This window comes from Ambystoma mexicanum, chromosome 4p, assembly GCF_040938575.1.
Source record: "Ambystoma mexicanum isolate Mex_15411 chromosome 4p, UKY_AmexF1_1, whole genome shotgun sequence".
NCBI lineage: Eukaryota > Metazoa > Chordata > Amphibia > Caudata > Ambystomatidae > Ambystoma > Ambystoma mexicanum.
Window position 1 is genome coordinate 229,968,518 of NC_090927.1, and position 15,669 is coordinate 229,984,186.

The 15,669-nt window shown below is 43.2% G+C and overlaps 1 protein-coding gene across 2 annotated transcripts in view; it reads left to right on the forward strand.

The window, feature by feature from the left end:
• PKHD1 (PKHD1 ciliary IPT domain containing fibrocystin/polyductin) overlaps window positions 1-15,669 on the forward strand; it is a 4,356,595-nt gene that overhangs the window by 980,285 nt on the left and 3,360,641 nt on the right. For both annotated transcript variants that reach the window (XM_069605754.1, XM_069605755.1), the window contains exons 31-32: window positions 4,922-4,998; window positions 7,603-9,201. In XM_069605754.1, coding sequence (XP_069461855.1) covers window positions 4,922-4,998; window positions 7,603-9,201 — 1,676 coding nt within the window. The remainder of the gene's footprint in view (window positions 1-4,921; window positions 4,999-7,602; window positions 9,202-15,669) is intronic.

The window sequence follows — 15,669 nt, forward strand, 5'->3', positions numbered from 1 at the left end:
GGAGTATGGACATGAATTGATGAAGTGTCAGATTTCTAACATGCAGACATTTGGAGTAAGACCCTATTTTCCGCTAGCAACCCCCAGAATACACCACAGGGTCCTAACGCATCTCAAAATGTTCACAGAAAAATCACAAAAATAATGATATTACTTATATAATTCTGAAAAGTCCGCACTTTCAGTTATCTCTCTTTTTAAAATTATGCTCTGGCCCAGATGGGTGTGGTTTAGGTTCCAAAGCACATGGGGGAAGCTTCTGCCTGTCCCCGCCTCCAGCTCGGGTGGCTCCCAGAGGCACTTCTCCTCCCACTTCTCCCAAGAGGAAGCCACTTTTACGACGCCCCCAATATAACATTTGCCTGAGTCCAGGACAGGCCTTTGTTCACCTCCCTGTAGTCCCCAGCTGCTCCACCCCTAATCTAATCAGAGAGGTGATAACTCCTTTTGGCAAGGGGAAGAGTGGCTGAGCAGGTTTTAACTCCTGTGGAGGTAGATGTCAGGCAGAATTCAGTTTCATTAAGCTAGGTTTCAGCTAAAATGTCACTTTTTGTTCCTCAGTTTAAGTCAATACAATGTTTACATATGCAGCTAGAATGCTGATTCTAAGTTCAAAACTATGACATTTTAACAGTGACAAACTATGTGACACTCAAAAGTAGGTCACTCAGTTAATTTAAACATTTCGATTTTGGTGGTTTTAATCCAGTTTCAGTTAGGCTGCTGACATGCATAGCTCAGCCAGTTCTGTTATGAACATTGTTTTGGGCTCTTCATCTTCCCAGATTTTGTATGCACCACATACTTCATTCTGCCAGATGTCCGCTGGTGTTCAGTGAGATTTTTGGATGTGTTGCAATGTTTGAAAATAGGCATTTTGAGCTGGCATTCAGAGAAACCAAAGGTAATTTTAAAGCGTTTTTGAGCTAACAGGCACTGCTGTTTTACCTTTGGCACCCATTCCACTCATGGCACCATGGCCCATCATGCTCGCAATGGTGGGTGGCAAGTTAGGCAGCCATTTTGGTGTACGCACAAACTGCGTGGTTCTCCTGGATTCTGGTGCACATGTGGGCTTTTTGGCCATCTTGGATTTTCTAAGCTCACAGCACCAAATGTTGCAGCATGATAGCTCAAACGTGGGTCAGGACACCCAACAATCATCCACAAAGTTGTTTAGGCCCGAGGGCTGTATTATGTTCAACTTTATCTTACTACTCTCTCTCTAGACCACTTAGTTCCTCTGTCGCCAACTCTTTGTGGGTAAAGCCTTTGGCTAAACAGAGGGTAGGTGGTTGTTCACTTTCCTCAGCTGGCTTCCTGCTACGGAACAGCCTCCCCCTGACTCTGTGACTTGAGCAGGACTTTCTTAAATTACGGAAGCTCCTCAAGACCTTCCTCTTCACCTCCTCCTTCCCTTTTTCATGTCTCTGCTAATCCCACAGTTGCTGTGTTTGGTGTCCGGTGCTCTTATGCATCCTCAGGGACCCTTACCTATCACACACAATTGGCCCAGCTCCTGTCTTCCCTCAGCATTTGGCCTGGCATACCCTCCGACCTGGAGGATAGCACTTACTCCTAATGTGGCACCTGGCCATGTAGCACTCAGCAACCAAGCACTTCATCTATGGCTCACCCATGAGCATGAACCCCTCAGCACTTACTCCCTCTGCCCTTTTCCATGCTGCACTTGCACGTTCTGAATACTCACAAGGCATATTACTTTCGTCCTTTCCTCCTTTTCCCTCCACTGTTTATATTAATTGTTGGGTTATGTATTTTACTCCCTTGTCCCCCCTCGCACTGTGGGAACTTTGGAACTGTATTTTACTTGCTGTGTAAGTGCCTAACACACAAATACTAAATAAATAAATATAGAGCCCAATGATTAACTGGATTTGCCAGTCCAGTTAAGTACACACAATGCATATAACACTTAATTAACATACTTTCTCTACAGGCCCTTGTGTCTGTAACTTTATTTCTATATTTCCCTCAGGGGACAAGCATGTAGCCCTATCTAGCCAAGCCCGATTTGTGCCATGGGATATATATGGATTGCCTGTTTACCCTTTCCACCACCTCGCTGGGTCTTTTCTTTCCTCTCCTGCCTGCCTAGGCTTTTCAATCGAGCACTTTCATGGGTGTCCCTTCACTACTCCTATTTTGTCCTCCCTCAGTTACTTTACTTCTAGCATCGTCTGGATTTCTCCTCAATGTCCACTTCTGTCTTTCACTGTCTATTCAGTACTTCTCTCACAACCAGTTAATTGATATATGCAGTACATTTGCCTCTGCTCTAAATCCATGCTCATTTCATTTTGCTTTCCTTACCTTTGCCTTCTTTACCATACCTAGAAACACTTGTCTGCAAGCGTTTTATAAATGACTTGTCATATCATATCATACTGGTGCCCTAAAACATAGGTACATGTGAATACCACTGAGGAATTCCTATACCTTTCTTTTTCATATGAGTTTCACCCAAACTAATTAGATAAGCTGCAAAACTTCCCCTATAAGGGCCAAGGGCCAATCAATAATGCTCCACCTCTCCTTGAACTTCACCCTACTATAGCTTTGTGCACCACGTAGGTAAGCCTCGGCGATCGGCCCATGGTCTCTCTTCTAGACCATGTTTCTCACCACAGGACACCGCCGGCACTTCTAATTTCCTTCTAAATTGCTCCCTCATGTAAGGTCCTACCTAGTAAGAGTAAACCGTGGTGTAATTCAGGAAAAAGCACAGGATTCGTTTTTGACTCCTCCTCTGCCCCTTCAACAGCAACCGGGGCAGTGCAAATTGAGCTACAAAAAATGAGCCACTTTTAATCCAAAATGCATTGAAATATTGTACCTCACCAGTCACTATAGCAGATATGCAAGCAAAATATTCAAACTGAACATGATTTATAATGACAGGGGGACGTATTGCTCACATATTCATGTTTGCACCCCAAGAGAGGTCAGGCAGTTGCATGACAGACCTCCTTCTTTATAACATAGATCAAAGGTTTTGTCAATACTTAGGGCCTGATCAGGGGTTGGGCGGAGCCGTAAAAATGCAGCGGTAACACTATTACTGCTGCATTACTGCACCGCCCAATCCCTATGAGCTATGAGCTGGAGGTGAAGGCACCGACTTTCCACCCATTTTCAGCACAATTACCATGGTGCAATTACCACTGTGGTAATTTTGCTGAAAATGACCTATTGACTCACCCTGCCACTGAAACTTGTGAAAAAGAGCCAGACCAAGCTGCAATAACGCTAATTGCGTTGGTCAGTATCCGGGGGGATTTACCGCCGGGATACCGCTGAACTTGTGATAACTATGGTAGACCATCCCCAAATCCAAATATTTGACAGAGGCACCAGATATACCCTTATTGAAAGCAACAGCGGCCCATTCTTCACCATAATCTGCTGTGAAAATGAACCCATATTGGTTCAATCCAGAAAGCGATTCCTAGACATCTTTTCAGACCGCTTCCTATATGTACAGGAACGCCTATTTATTTTCACCTGAGAAATCACCAACCCGTATGTTAACACTGCCCAAACTCCTTGCAATGAACAGGCCACCAACTAACCTACAGAATCATATACTCACAGCCCACAGATCATAGCCCCTTCTCGCAAGCACAGAAACACTGTTCTCCGGACATATTGGTTCAATCCAGAAAGCGATTCCTAGACATCTTTTCAGACCGCTTCCTATATGTACAGGAACGCCTATTTATTTTCACCTGAGAAATCACCAACCCGTATGTTAACACTGCCCAAACTCCTTGCAATGAACAGGCCACCAACTAACCTACAGAATCATATACTCACAGCCCACAGATCATAGCCCCTTCTTGCAAGCACAGAAACACTGTTCTCCGGACAGCATGCTGCCCTTATCACCCAAACAAACTACTCACCCTCTCAGTGACCACATTCACACAGAGTCAGAAAGGGGCTCTACTTCACAGCAGGCTCACTCAGCCATTCTCAGTAACTTTTTGTTTTTTATTCCTGCTCAAATTCGCCTCATGAATGGTAGATCCGCCATTCTGCAACATTCGCAATCTCTGAGAGCAACACAACATTGCAGACCCAGCCTTTTAATCATTTAACCCAGTATAAGGCAACCACACTTATTTTATCGACCTCTGAAGGGTGAAGGGCTGAGTGGGTCTGCGGGTATCCGAACCTGTGACCATGAGGTCAAACACAGGCCTCTGTATTGATTGCATTAGTCCTCTGAGCCACATCCCACATAAGCCAGTCAGATAGCACATCCGTGCAGAGCCTGCCGATGCAGGCTCCAATCCCGGCAGGGCCAAACTCAGGCTTTCATCCTTCTGAGATTGATAAAAAAAGCCCTATATAAAAATGCTAATGATAATAAAGCGACCGTCCAATCGGACATGGGCATGTTATGGAAGCCGCAGACACTTCTGACATGGACAATGATAAGGAGATTTTGACAAAGGAAACTAACTTAAATATCGACTGTAATGAATGATACTCTCTATGATACTCTCTAGAACGCTGCTGGAATTTGGCATAAGTGTACACTCTCTACCCAACCTTCAGTACCTATTACAACATGCTTATGGCCAGGCTCTTTCTGATGTTGTCACCACTAGTGTTCTTTCTGCACAGTAATCTGATCATGTTTCTATGCTTATTTTTATTGTGTACATGTGCGTCTATTATATGTTATTGCAATCCTTTAAAAGGGGAATAGATCAATTTGAGCAACATTTTTGGGATCCAGAATATAGGCAGATAGAGAACAGAGAAGTGTCATTTTGGCAATGGTATCAAAACACTTAAATGCAACATCCTTTGAGTAGATGTACATACATTGGCTACGTTGAGACCTTCTTCTTCTTCAGTGGGCTTACAATATCCCTTCTGTTTTCCTGAGGTCTTGCAAAGAAGACTTAGTTATGCAATATCTTGGCGAAATCACAAACGTTGAACCCTGCTGTGGATCCTTCAAAGGCAAGTACCATTGTGACTGGAGAAATTCCACGAAATCTATAATTAAAGTGAACTATAATGAGTGTTATAAGGAATATGTGTCTGCCATTGTGTTAACCACGTTTCTGTTTGTCCCATTGTTAATTGCTGATATGTTGGGCTTTGGAGATGTATAATAAACTGAGAGAATGCGATACACAAGTTCAAAATCCAGAAGAACCTGCATGATACAGTGGATTAAGTTTCCCAAAATGTATCAATCGCCCTGTTGCAGGAATGAGATGGCCAGTTAAGTTAATATGCTATTCTCACTTATTATCTTTGCTTATTGCACCTTACACCAAGGCGCTTTACAAGGTTAGTCCCATGGTACAATACATGAAATGGTGTTGATTAATATAAACATCAAAAGAAAGAAACATGAAGTAGACATCCATACAGAAAGAAGTCAAATGATGATCCAGATCACAGAAAATATGAGAGTCAAGCAACATAAGAACTTCTGCACAAGCCAAGGAGTTGTGCCAATGAAACATTTCTAAAATTCAAAACACTTAAAAAGAACGCCTAAGGAATACGTGCAGCCTGCAAAGCATAACAGGGGATGGGAATGTTTTTTGGAAAGTGAGTAGGGGCTGTATGATAATGTGATTTGAAAAGCGAATAAAGCATTGCTCTCCATTGTGTCCCTACATTGAGATCTGCTCATGGATTCCCTGAAATGTGTGGTTCATGCACACATATCAACTGATGGTGAAGACAGCAGTACTTGTGAACACCTGCAATTACATGCACCATTAATTCTTCCCAACATTAATTTCTTGCCAACTTTGAAGCATGGTCGTAGTGTTGGGTGAACGGCAGAAATGCAATTTTTCTAATCATAAACACCATTATATTTTCACGGATTTTAAGGAAAAGGGAGTATATGGCAAACCTTTTGTTTTGTTTTGGAAAAGACAGACAAGCCCCCGATTCATTCGTCTTGATTGCTTGCCTAATCATGGAATAGTCAATTTGTTGCAGAGCATAAAAGAATAATGCAACTTTAAGGCAGTGTTTATATTGCCACAACAATCAGATGTCCTTGCCCTGGCAAGCTCATATAGACACATTCTCTCATAAACACACGTATGCGTACACACATACCTTCATGCACGCACACACACTCCACTAATAACCCTAGTCCTCACTTCATAACTGCAGCTGCAGCCCCCAACTTTTAACCAATAGTTGTATGTGCTGGCATTGCAGACCCCACATAAAATTGACCTATGACAGGAAGTGAGAGAGAGGATATGATTCGTTATTTATAACGCGCTTAATACCCAGAGGTGTCTAAGCGCGGACCCGGGAATCGTACCTGTGGTGCTCGGTGTCTTCTCGCTTCCAAGGCAAGCACATTGCCCCTGAGCTATCCCCCTATCAGCTCTCGTGGAGGAGCTTTACGTCTGCTCTTGATCGGATCCATGCCTGCACAGTGGGTAAACAGTACAAACAATAGAGCTGCAGAGGGTCCAAGGAACACTAGTGCCCCCTAAATAGTATCGCTCTTTGCACATGCTAAAATGGCCATGTGCTAGCTCGGGCTGAGATATTGTGAGTGGCTAGGCAACAAAGAAATCACGAAAAACACTGGTATGTCTCTGCCGAAAGAAGCTTCTTCTGCAACATGCGGCTGTCCAGATGTTTTGGACTACAATTCCCATGGTCTTGTACCATTGACTATGCAGGCTAGAGCTGATGAGGGTTGTAGTACAAAACATCTAGAGAGCCAAAGGTTGCGGACTCACGAAGAACATATAACAGGAGAAATCTAACCAATTACACAAGTGGATGACATAACATGATAAAATCTAAGAAAGGGGCAAGCCAGAAGCTAGAAGATGTGTTTAATTAAAGACCTCCACTTGTAACAGCTGCCACTGGCAGACACTGTCCATAATTTGCCTTTCATGTTGCATATCCTTTGTTTAGGGATAGGAAATACCATCACTGCACCCTTCCCAAAGGCTAATGGAACAAGTGCAGGAAAAAGGGTCTGGTGGCTGAGTTGCTGACTTGAGCACTTTACCAAATATCTATTGATTCTGGGCAAAGTACTTCCCCCCCTGCCTGTACCTCATGTTGAAAATAGTCTGTTACCTGTAAAGTAAATATGCACACACCAAGTGCGCTGCCTTGGGCTGCCTCAGTTCTCGCCTGCATTTATTGTTTCCAAAGAGTGTTTTTACTGACTTCAGTTAAACCAGTTGAATGTCCATTTTCCATCTGCTTCGAATATCATTCATACTTTTCCGTTTCCTCTCTGACAGGCAAAGTGCTTCGATGCCATTAACTATGGCACAAGGGGCTGTACAAATGCAAGATAACGTAACATATATTTTCTAATGTCCAAAATCCCCCATGTCACAGTTCATTCCAGTAGAAAAAAGGCTAACTCATCAACTGGATGTTCAACCAGAGAACACCTAGCTGTTGCAGTTAACACACAGTTCCCTCTGCATCCCTATTGGTTGGCTGGTGTCTACACAGACGTATGGGTACATTTGTTGAAAAATGAATCTGATTTGACCAACTGTTCAATTATTATAACATTTCTTTTTTTTTGTATTATTCATATAGGTGGAACACTGCTTACCATTACTGGAAAAGGATTCAGTAGTAACTCCTCACTGGTTTCCGTTCTTTTACACACGGATACATGTGACATCATCAGTGCATCAGAAGAAGTCATTCAGTGCAAGAGCCGACCAATCAGATCGTCCGTGAGATTAAACATCATCAATGCTCTGATTCGGGTGTTCATTGGAGATCTACACGGTTGCCATTTAGGGTACCCCACACAAACATTTTACTTTGCCTATGACAAAAGTTATACCTCAGTGGTTTCAGCAATTTTTTGGGAAATCCAAGGCACCAAGGCACTCTTTAACCTTACGGGAACCAACTTGACAAACTCGACTCTTCAGGTGGGAGGATCTTCATGTGACCTTGAGACACCAAGGGCCAATGACACGCCACACTATTGTTCTTTGCTATTGGATGGTTTGGAAGCAGGGATGTATCCAATCAGTGTGTTCCAGAAACAAACCGGATATGCAGATATTTCCTCAACGCTGACCGTTTTTGACCTGACACCTCTTGTATATTCTATATCTCCTTTGAGTGGCTCAGTTTGTGGCGGAGCGACATTGACCATATCCGGACAGTTCTTCAAATCGTCCAGCAATTCCGTTGAAGTAAGCCTTACCAGTGAAGAATATTCATGTGCAGTACAGGACTTCAGCAACCGCACAATCAGGTGTAGACTTCATTCAAACCCTTCTCTGACTCTTATGTCTAACTGGTCACAGGCCATCAATATCACAGTCATTACAAATGGGATTTCTAGTGCGTGCCAAGGGAACTGCACATTCCATACGCTAGAAGAAAAGACGCCAATAGTTCAGGAAGTTAAACACAAAGTAAGCGGAAATAAATCCACCCTCCATATCAGAGGAGAAAGATTGGACCATTCAATTGGCGAGCTTGACGTATGGGTGGATAAGAATACACTTTGCAACACAGCCTTCAGGAATCAAACCACAGTTGTGTGTGAATTCAACCATGTGTATCCTGGTAGGCACAGTATTTCAGTTTTCATCAAAGGGATTGGTCAAGCTTGTTTTAGCAACGGGTCAATGGACTTCACCGTTGTTCCTCAGGTTATAAGCATAGTCCCTAAAAACATCAGCATCAATGGCGGAGCGCCATTGACTATTGAAGGTTTTGCATTGCAAGGACAAAGCACGACAGTCAGAATAGGAAATGGTTCTGTCTGTGCCATCACAGCCCTTAGCTATGTGACCATCCAGTGCCTAGCACCTCCTGGGAACATGTCCAGTGCTTTATCGATTGAAATAGATGGACGTGTGTATTATGGGGGAGAAATCAACTATAGTCAAGATTTCACTCCAGTTTTCCTATATCCATTAAATTATACACGCCGGCTTCTAAGGATAGCGGCCTTAAGGATTACAGAGGTTGAGAATGTGCAGATCTTTGTTGGAGATTCTATCTGTGCTAATGTATCAGGGAATTCTACTGTACTGCAATGCCTGGTGCCTCATCTGCCAGCTGGTGACTATAGAGTGAAGGGTTATGGCATTAAGAGAGGATGGGCTTCATCAAATGCTACCTACTCATCCCGACTTACGGTTACATCAGTTCGCAACAATCTTGGTAAGTTAATGGGTAGGATAGAATTTCCAAGTGCATATGCTAATTGCAACTGATTTGAATGGGGGACAGATATAGATATTCGCAACTCGGAAAAGACAGATTGACCAATGAAAATCTGTATTTCCTAATCCACCGCAATTAAAATAGAAAATGGACTGCGTCCCTTTTTGTATGATGGTGGCCATTTTGGAACACGTTTTTAATGGCCGCCGTCGTCCAAAAAGGGATCTAGTCCCTTTTTCTTTTTAATGTCAGCAGCCATTCAGTAAATCCTGGGGTGCGAATAGGTTTCACGCCCTGGTGGGGATGCGGGGGGCACATGGGCTTTAACGGCCCGCGGCCTGAGCTGAGGCTCTTGCTTTGCTTAGGCCTACCAAAGCTCGGGCTGGTTGCCCCTTAAAGCCCATGTCCCACCTGGGTCATGAAAGCTATATTCAGCTGCATTGTAATGCCTTGGTTTTTTTGTCCTAGCAGGATTCTTCAATGTTCTCAGAGGGTTAAGCGGGGAGAGGATCAGGTACACTTCACATCTCTGTGGGGCCTAATGAATCCAATAGCCCATGGTTGTCCAACTCCAGGCCTCAAGGGCCAGGCACACATCTGATTTTCAGGACACCCCTCATTCATGAGATACATTTGCATTCAATGATTCTAAATGTATGCACATTTTTTCTCATTCATTTTAATAAGGGATATCCTTCGAGGCCTGGATTTAGACAACCCTGCGCAATAGCCTGATTGCATGACAGGTTGGGGGGAACATACAATATAAATACTCGATTTAATGTATCAATTTACAAACAGAGTGGGGTTAAGAACCTATGTTCATCACTCAAATATAGACAATCAAGGACAATTTTGATGTATTCAATCCTTACATAGGGCGATAAACTCATCATTGTGTGTGGGGGACAGCCTTACAGTGACTGGCATGAATAGCCAGTCTCAAACAACTGACATTCTAAGAATCTTCTTTGGTGACATTATTGCATTCTAGCAATGTCTCACGAATATCACACATCTCCACCGCATAGACAAATCCGAGGGAGGACAGGTTGGAGAGATAGGTAAAAGGAGTGTAGTGTGGGAAAAAAACAATGGAGGACAGCAGGGAGTGGAGACGCTACTGGAGATTCCTGGAGGGCAGTAGCTCTATGTTATCCTTTGAATAACAGAATGCTTCCTGCTCCTAGTCTCTAGATTCCCTGTGCTCAGTAATGAGGCTTGCTAGCCCCTTCATTGAGCCTCAACTGAGTGCTAACGTGATCCTCCCTAACTGTGATTTGACTCAGCGGACACTCACAGTTAGCTGCTCATTTGATGTTCCACATATGTCCATCCTCCGTTCTGATCAATCCATGAAGAATCCATTTAACCACAATGGGCCTGGACCATAAATTAGCTATGCCACCAGCATGTAAGCTTGTGTAATCCTCACCCTATCTCCTACACCCAAAGGGATCCTCCTGACTGCCTTGCACTGGTTGTAAGCCACATTGTTACTTATTTGACAAACCCTTATTCTGTCCTCTGTGACCTTCTTGCCAAGGTCCACCATGTTAGCTCTGCTGAGCCGTAGCGGACACCGCCTGAGCTACCTTCCTTGCAAATTTTGAAAATGATAACACCCACGTTGTAGGATGTGGTATGAATCTATTTGCTTCACTCATCCTGATTGCTCACTTACAGTCACTTCCCTCTGCTAATGGTCCCTGGACACTATTCTTAAATATTTGGTTGAACCTTACAACTGTACCATTAGGTGTGTTATGTTATGGAGATATTAAACGGGTGTGTTGCACTGTCCTGTTCTCTGTAGGAATCTGCCTATCCTTTCATACTTGTACTGCACCCATTGCCTTTGAGTAAACTACTCCTTCCAGGGACTTTCAAATGCCTGGTGCATCTGATACTATGTGATATGACTACCCACTGGTGAGTAGATCTATGAATGCAGTGCAGTATGGGCTACCCTCACCACCGTGAACGGGTCCCACTATGTCTAGCCCATTGCGCTACCATTGAAGGTTTGGAACCGACGTAAGTGCCATGGGCAAAGTGTGTGATTTACAACCGTTCTTTCTGTTGGGAAATCACACCTGGCCACCTGTAGTCAGCCTTAATTTGCAGTTAGTTTGACAAGGCCGTACTCTCTCTCTTGGGCAATAGCTATTATGCGCTATCCTAATGGGAGGCAACACTGTATTGCCCCTGGTTACTAGATCATCTTCTGTGCAAAGCTGATCCTTTGTTGCCCACAATGACTCACGTCCTACATCTTTAAGCATTGCACGACTGCACTCATTACTTTCTAGTCCCTCTTTGATCCTTCTGAGTACTCAGTCTCCTTGTTTGGCTTCTTTCCCTTCTTTTTTAGACGCCACACTTCGCTCCATCACCATAACCTGATCCGTCCTTGCTAATGTCTCAAGTTCCCCTTTTTAGAGAATCATGATATGCAGTCTGCAGATTTGTTCCTGCTGCCTGCAACATATACACTATCAAAGCTGTTCTCATGCAGGCTGGTACCCCATTTCCTTATGCGTGATGACAACTTTTCAAGTCCCTATATTGTAAGGATGCCCATTAAAGGATTATAGCCTGTGCGAACCTGGAACCTTGTGCCCTAGATAGACAATCTGCATTCTCAAATGCCCACTTAATTACAAACATTTTATTTACTATATGGTGCAATATGTCACTTTTGCACACATTGAAACACAAGATGCAAATGATGTGCCGGGGCTTCTGTGTCCCCATTCCGTGTCCTATGGGACTCCCTGGAAATGGGAATGTACAGTTCCCGCCGCCTGACATCCTGGGCCGTTGGGTCATGTAATATCCTGGTGGCACTGGGATGTCAGGCAGCAGAAACGGTGTTACGAGGTTGGCGGCCACTCGCCGGTTGCAATGGGGGGTTACTATTAACCTCGTAATGAGGCCCATAGTCTCGATTTGCCTCTCAGGTTGTGAATTTCTACTAACTTTGATACCAACAGTGCAGCTTCTACACTCTCGATTATGCCTTGATGTTCATGCACCAATGGTTGCCTACACAGCGTTAGCCTGATACGATGAATAACCCCTTTACAGCACACATTGCCTTCTCTAAAACATCTTTGGGTTACCGGTCATTTGGTCGAAAATAAATGGTCGAGTGACCATTTGATCGATGTAAAATGGTCGAAAAAAAAAGGTCACATTTTTTTTTTTTTTTATTTAAAGGGGATTCCCCCCAACCCCCCTTTTTCTTTATTAAAAAATATGTTTTAAGCAACCAAACAAAAAAAAAAATATAAATAAATAAATAAATTCAACTTTTTTTTTTCCGACCATTTTGATTCGATCACATGGTCATTCGACCATTTATTTTCAACCAAATGACCGGACACCACATCTTTGCTACTGCTTCCTTCATTTCCACAGGCCACCTCCTACAGCACCCATACTGCATCTATTACAGATCATCCGGATAGCTGGGCACCCCTCACTACTTGTGCAAGCTTCTTTCGTTCTATGAGCATCCAGGCTACTTGGTGTTGTTATGAATTGTTCTACTTGTTCTCTTTCTTCTTGTGACCCATTCCCAAAATGGTACCTCTCTAATATGGGACTAAGATTAGCCGTATAACGCTTGTCTGACATTTTCAGACACTTTTCATAGTTAATGAGTCCTCATGAATCTTCTTGATGCAGGGATGGCATATTTTCAAATGTGTTATGTCCTTGGCAATGCATGAGTAAGGATCTGTTCCTTTCTATTGCACAGTGGCTGCCATACTACCTGTTTCATCAGCCTCTTGTTCTCTGGCAGCGATGCACCATTTGTGGTTGCTACTAACGTCTTTTGTCTTGACTGTGCCTAGGATTTTCTCCCATTTGCTTTAGCCATGCCTTTGCTAGCACTCACCGTTTCTCTGCCCTGTATCTGATAGTACTGTAGCACTACTGTTGACTTCTTTGCTTAATTGTCTCTAACTGGTGATATGATGTTCTGTGTTGACGAGCAACAAAGGTCTCTGCCTGTCTGCTTTGCAAATACACACACTTGTGTCAGCATGTATTTTTATGTACATTTTGTGGATTTCTTTGGTGTGCGCCTGCATTTAACACCAGCAAAAAGCAAGCAGACTCCATAGGAATCCACTAAAAATGCTGCATGCCATAAGTACATATCACATGGCATTTACTCAATTTGCACTATGGGGTGCACAAGGGTGTCTTAAAAGCATATACCCCATCTTTTTGCTCTTACTTTGAACTCCACTGTACGAATGCTGAACATTGCATATATGGGACCTGCCTACTAAAAGTGTAAATGAAGCAGGACCCTGCCACACAATTTACTTGCAACTCTAAAAGAAGCTCCTATGTGTGTAGAGTGTCTGGGTTGCTGTGATGGCCATTAAAAAGTGGTGTTAGTACTAGACACAGCTTTCAAAAATGCACCCCAGTCCTAAAATCCTCATTGTAGTTGTCAGACAAGCTCACTGTGCAAGCTCACAATAACAAAAGTTTATGTTGTGAAAGCCCTGGCAGGAGAGTACACCAGGCAGCGACATTATAAGTCTGGGACCCACACACAAATCCAAAGTGAACACTGCGGAAGTCCTGGCAGGAGAGTATTCCAGTCATAGGAGAAGTGCAAAAGCACAAGGGAAGACGCATACTCCTTTGGTGCAGCTGTTCACAGAAGCCCTGGCAGGAGGCAGGCATGAGAGAAAGGTGAAAGTAAAAAGTAAAAGTTTTGAACAACTGGCAGGAGACTACCCCAGACATGCTAAATGTAGTGTAAGAATTGGAAGAGGATGAGTCATCTCTTAAGATTGTGGAACTCTAGGGCAAGATAACCATACCCCTGGACAAGAAACTTGAGTAAATTGTGTAATCAAGGAGCAACAGAAAATCCCTTGAGTATGTGAAATCCTGTGGTAGGGAGCCAAACCCCCAGATTGGATAACTGTATAATACTGAGGAAAATAACTGTGTTTGTGAACTATTCCAAAGCTAAGAAGCTCTTTGGAAGGGAGCCCCCTCCTGGGGATTGTGGAGCTTTGCATATTTGTTTCTTTGTGCACCCTTTTGGAACTTTTTTGCTGAAACTGTGGAAAGAACCAACTGTAACCAGTTTAAAGACTACATCCCTTTTCACATTATTATAGGTTTAGAATGAAAGAGTCAGGTTAGGATTTCAGACACAAGACGGAGAACTATTTTGCCTTTGAAAATTCTGACATTGGCATACTTTAGTTTTGTTGATGCAGGGAAACCCCTCATAGTGATAGGACAAGATCGTTTTTCTCCAACCCTCTTTTTGCTTTACTAAAAGTTTATAGCAATCAACATAATGTCCTTGTGCCCGTGTTTAGTCTTCATTCATTACAGTATATGGCGGCAAGACTTTGGAACTCACTCCCAGAGGTAATACGAACAATAGAAGGTCACCTAAAGTTCAGAAAACTGTTACCACATGGCTCTTTAACTCACCAAGCTAAATAGGAAATGTCATTGAAGGGAAAGCCGCTAACACATCACAATAGAAACACTGAAGCAACGGAAAACTGATGGGCTGAAACAGGGCTATCCAAAGAAATAAAGAATTCTACCACAAATCACCATAGAATAATATTAACTCATCATATTAACATAACCGTGCACAAAAGGACTTTGATGACGCCAACTAACCTCACTAAAAAATCTCTAATACTCTGCATACTCATTTTCAAACACTGAACAAATCCCACACATACCTCAACCAAAGAGAACAAACAAAAGAACACCACAAACCACAGACACTGCACAACACTCAGCAGGAAACTAAACCAATTGCACACAAATCACCCACACATGCTCATGCACCAAACACTGCATCTACCAACTAAAAATAAACCAGCACACAGTGACCGTTTTTTCCGAACTGAAGCTGCCAACAGCACATCAACGGGCTCTTGCGCTTTTCCTTTTCAATCCCAATAACTGAGCTCTCCCAACCCCCTTCCTTCTCCGGACCGCCAGGGCACCTGCACAGCATGAAGATGGCAATGGGGCCTGGTATAAATCACAATTACATAAAATAAGAAACGTGCTAATGGTATTTGGATGCATGATTGGCTAAAGTCCTCAATTCCCCAAGTGCAATTTGTAGAGGTCTTTTACCCGGGGGCAGACTCTCTTTCATCATTGTCAATCTGGATGTTTCACATCTGGATCAGTCCAAATGCCACTGTAAATTGTGTTTGCATGAAGAGGAAAATTGTGGTGTTCTTGGTGACACAAAATAAGGTTCCTAGACTGTTGGTTTATTGAAATGGGCAATGCTAGCCTATTGCTGGTGGGGTCACTGCATTTTTTACTTAAATAAAGAAGGTTCACTAATATTCAACATTTGGAGCCTTCTCCAAATGGAGATGAGCCACTCAACTCTACAGAAGGGCCCGCAGCTGAGGTAACAACCAGCATAGCACCCGG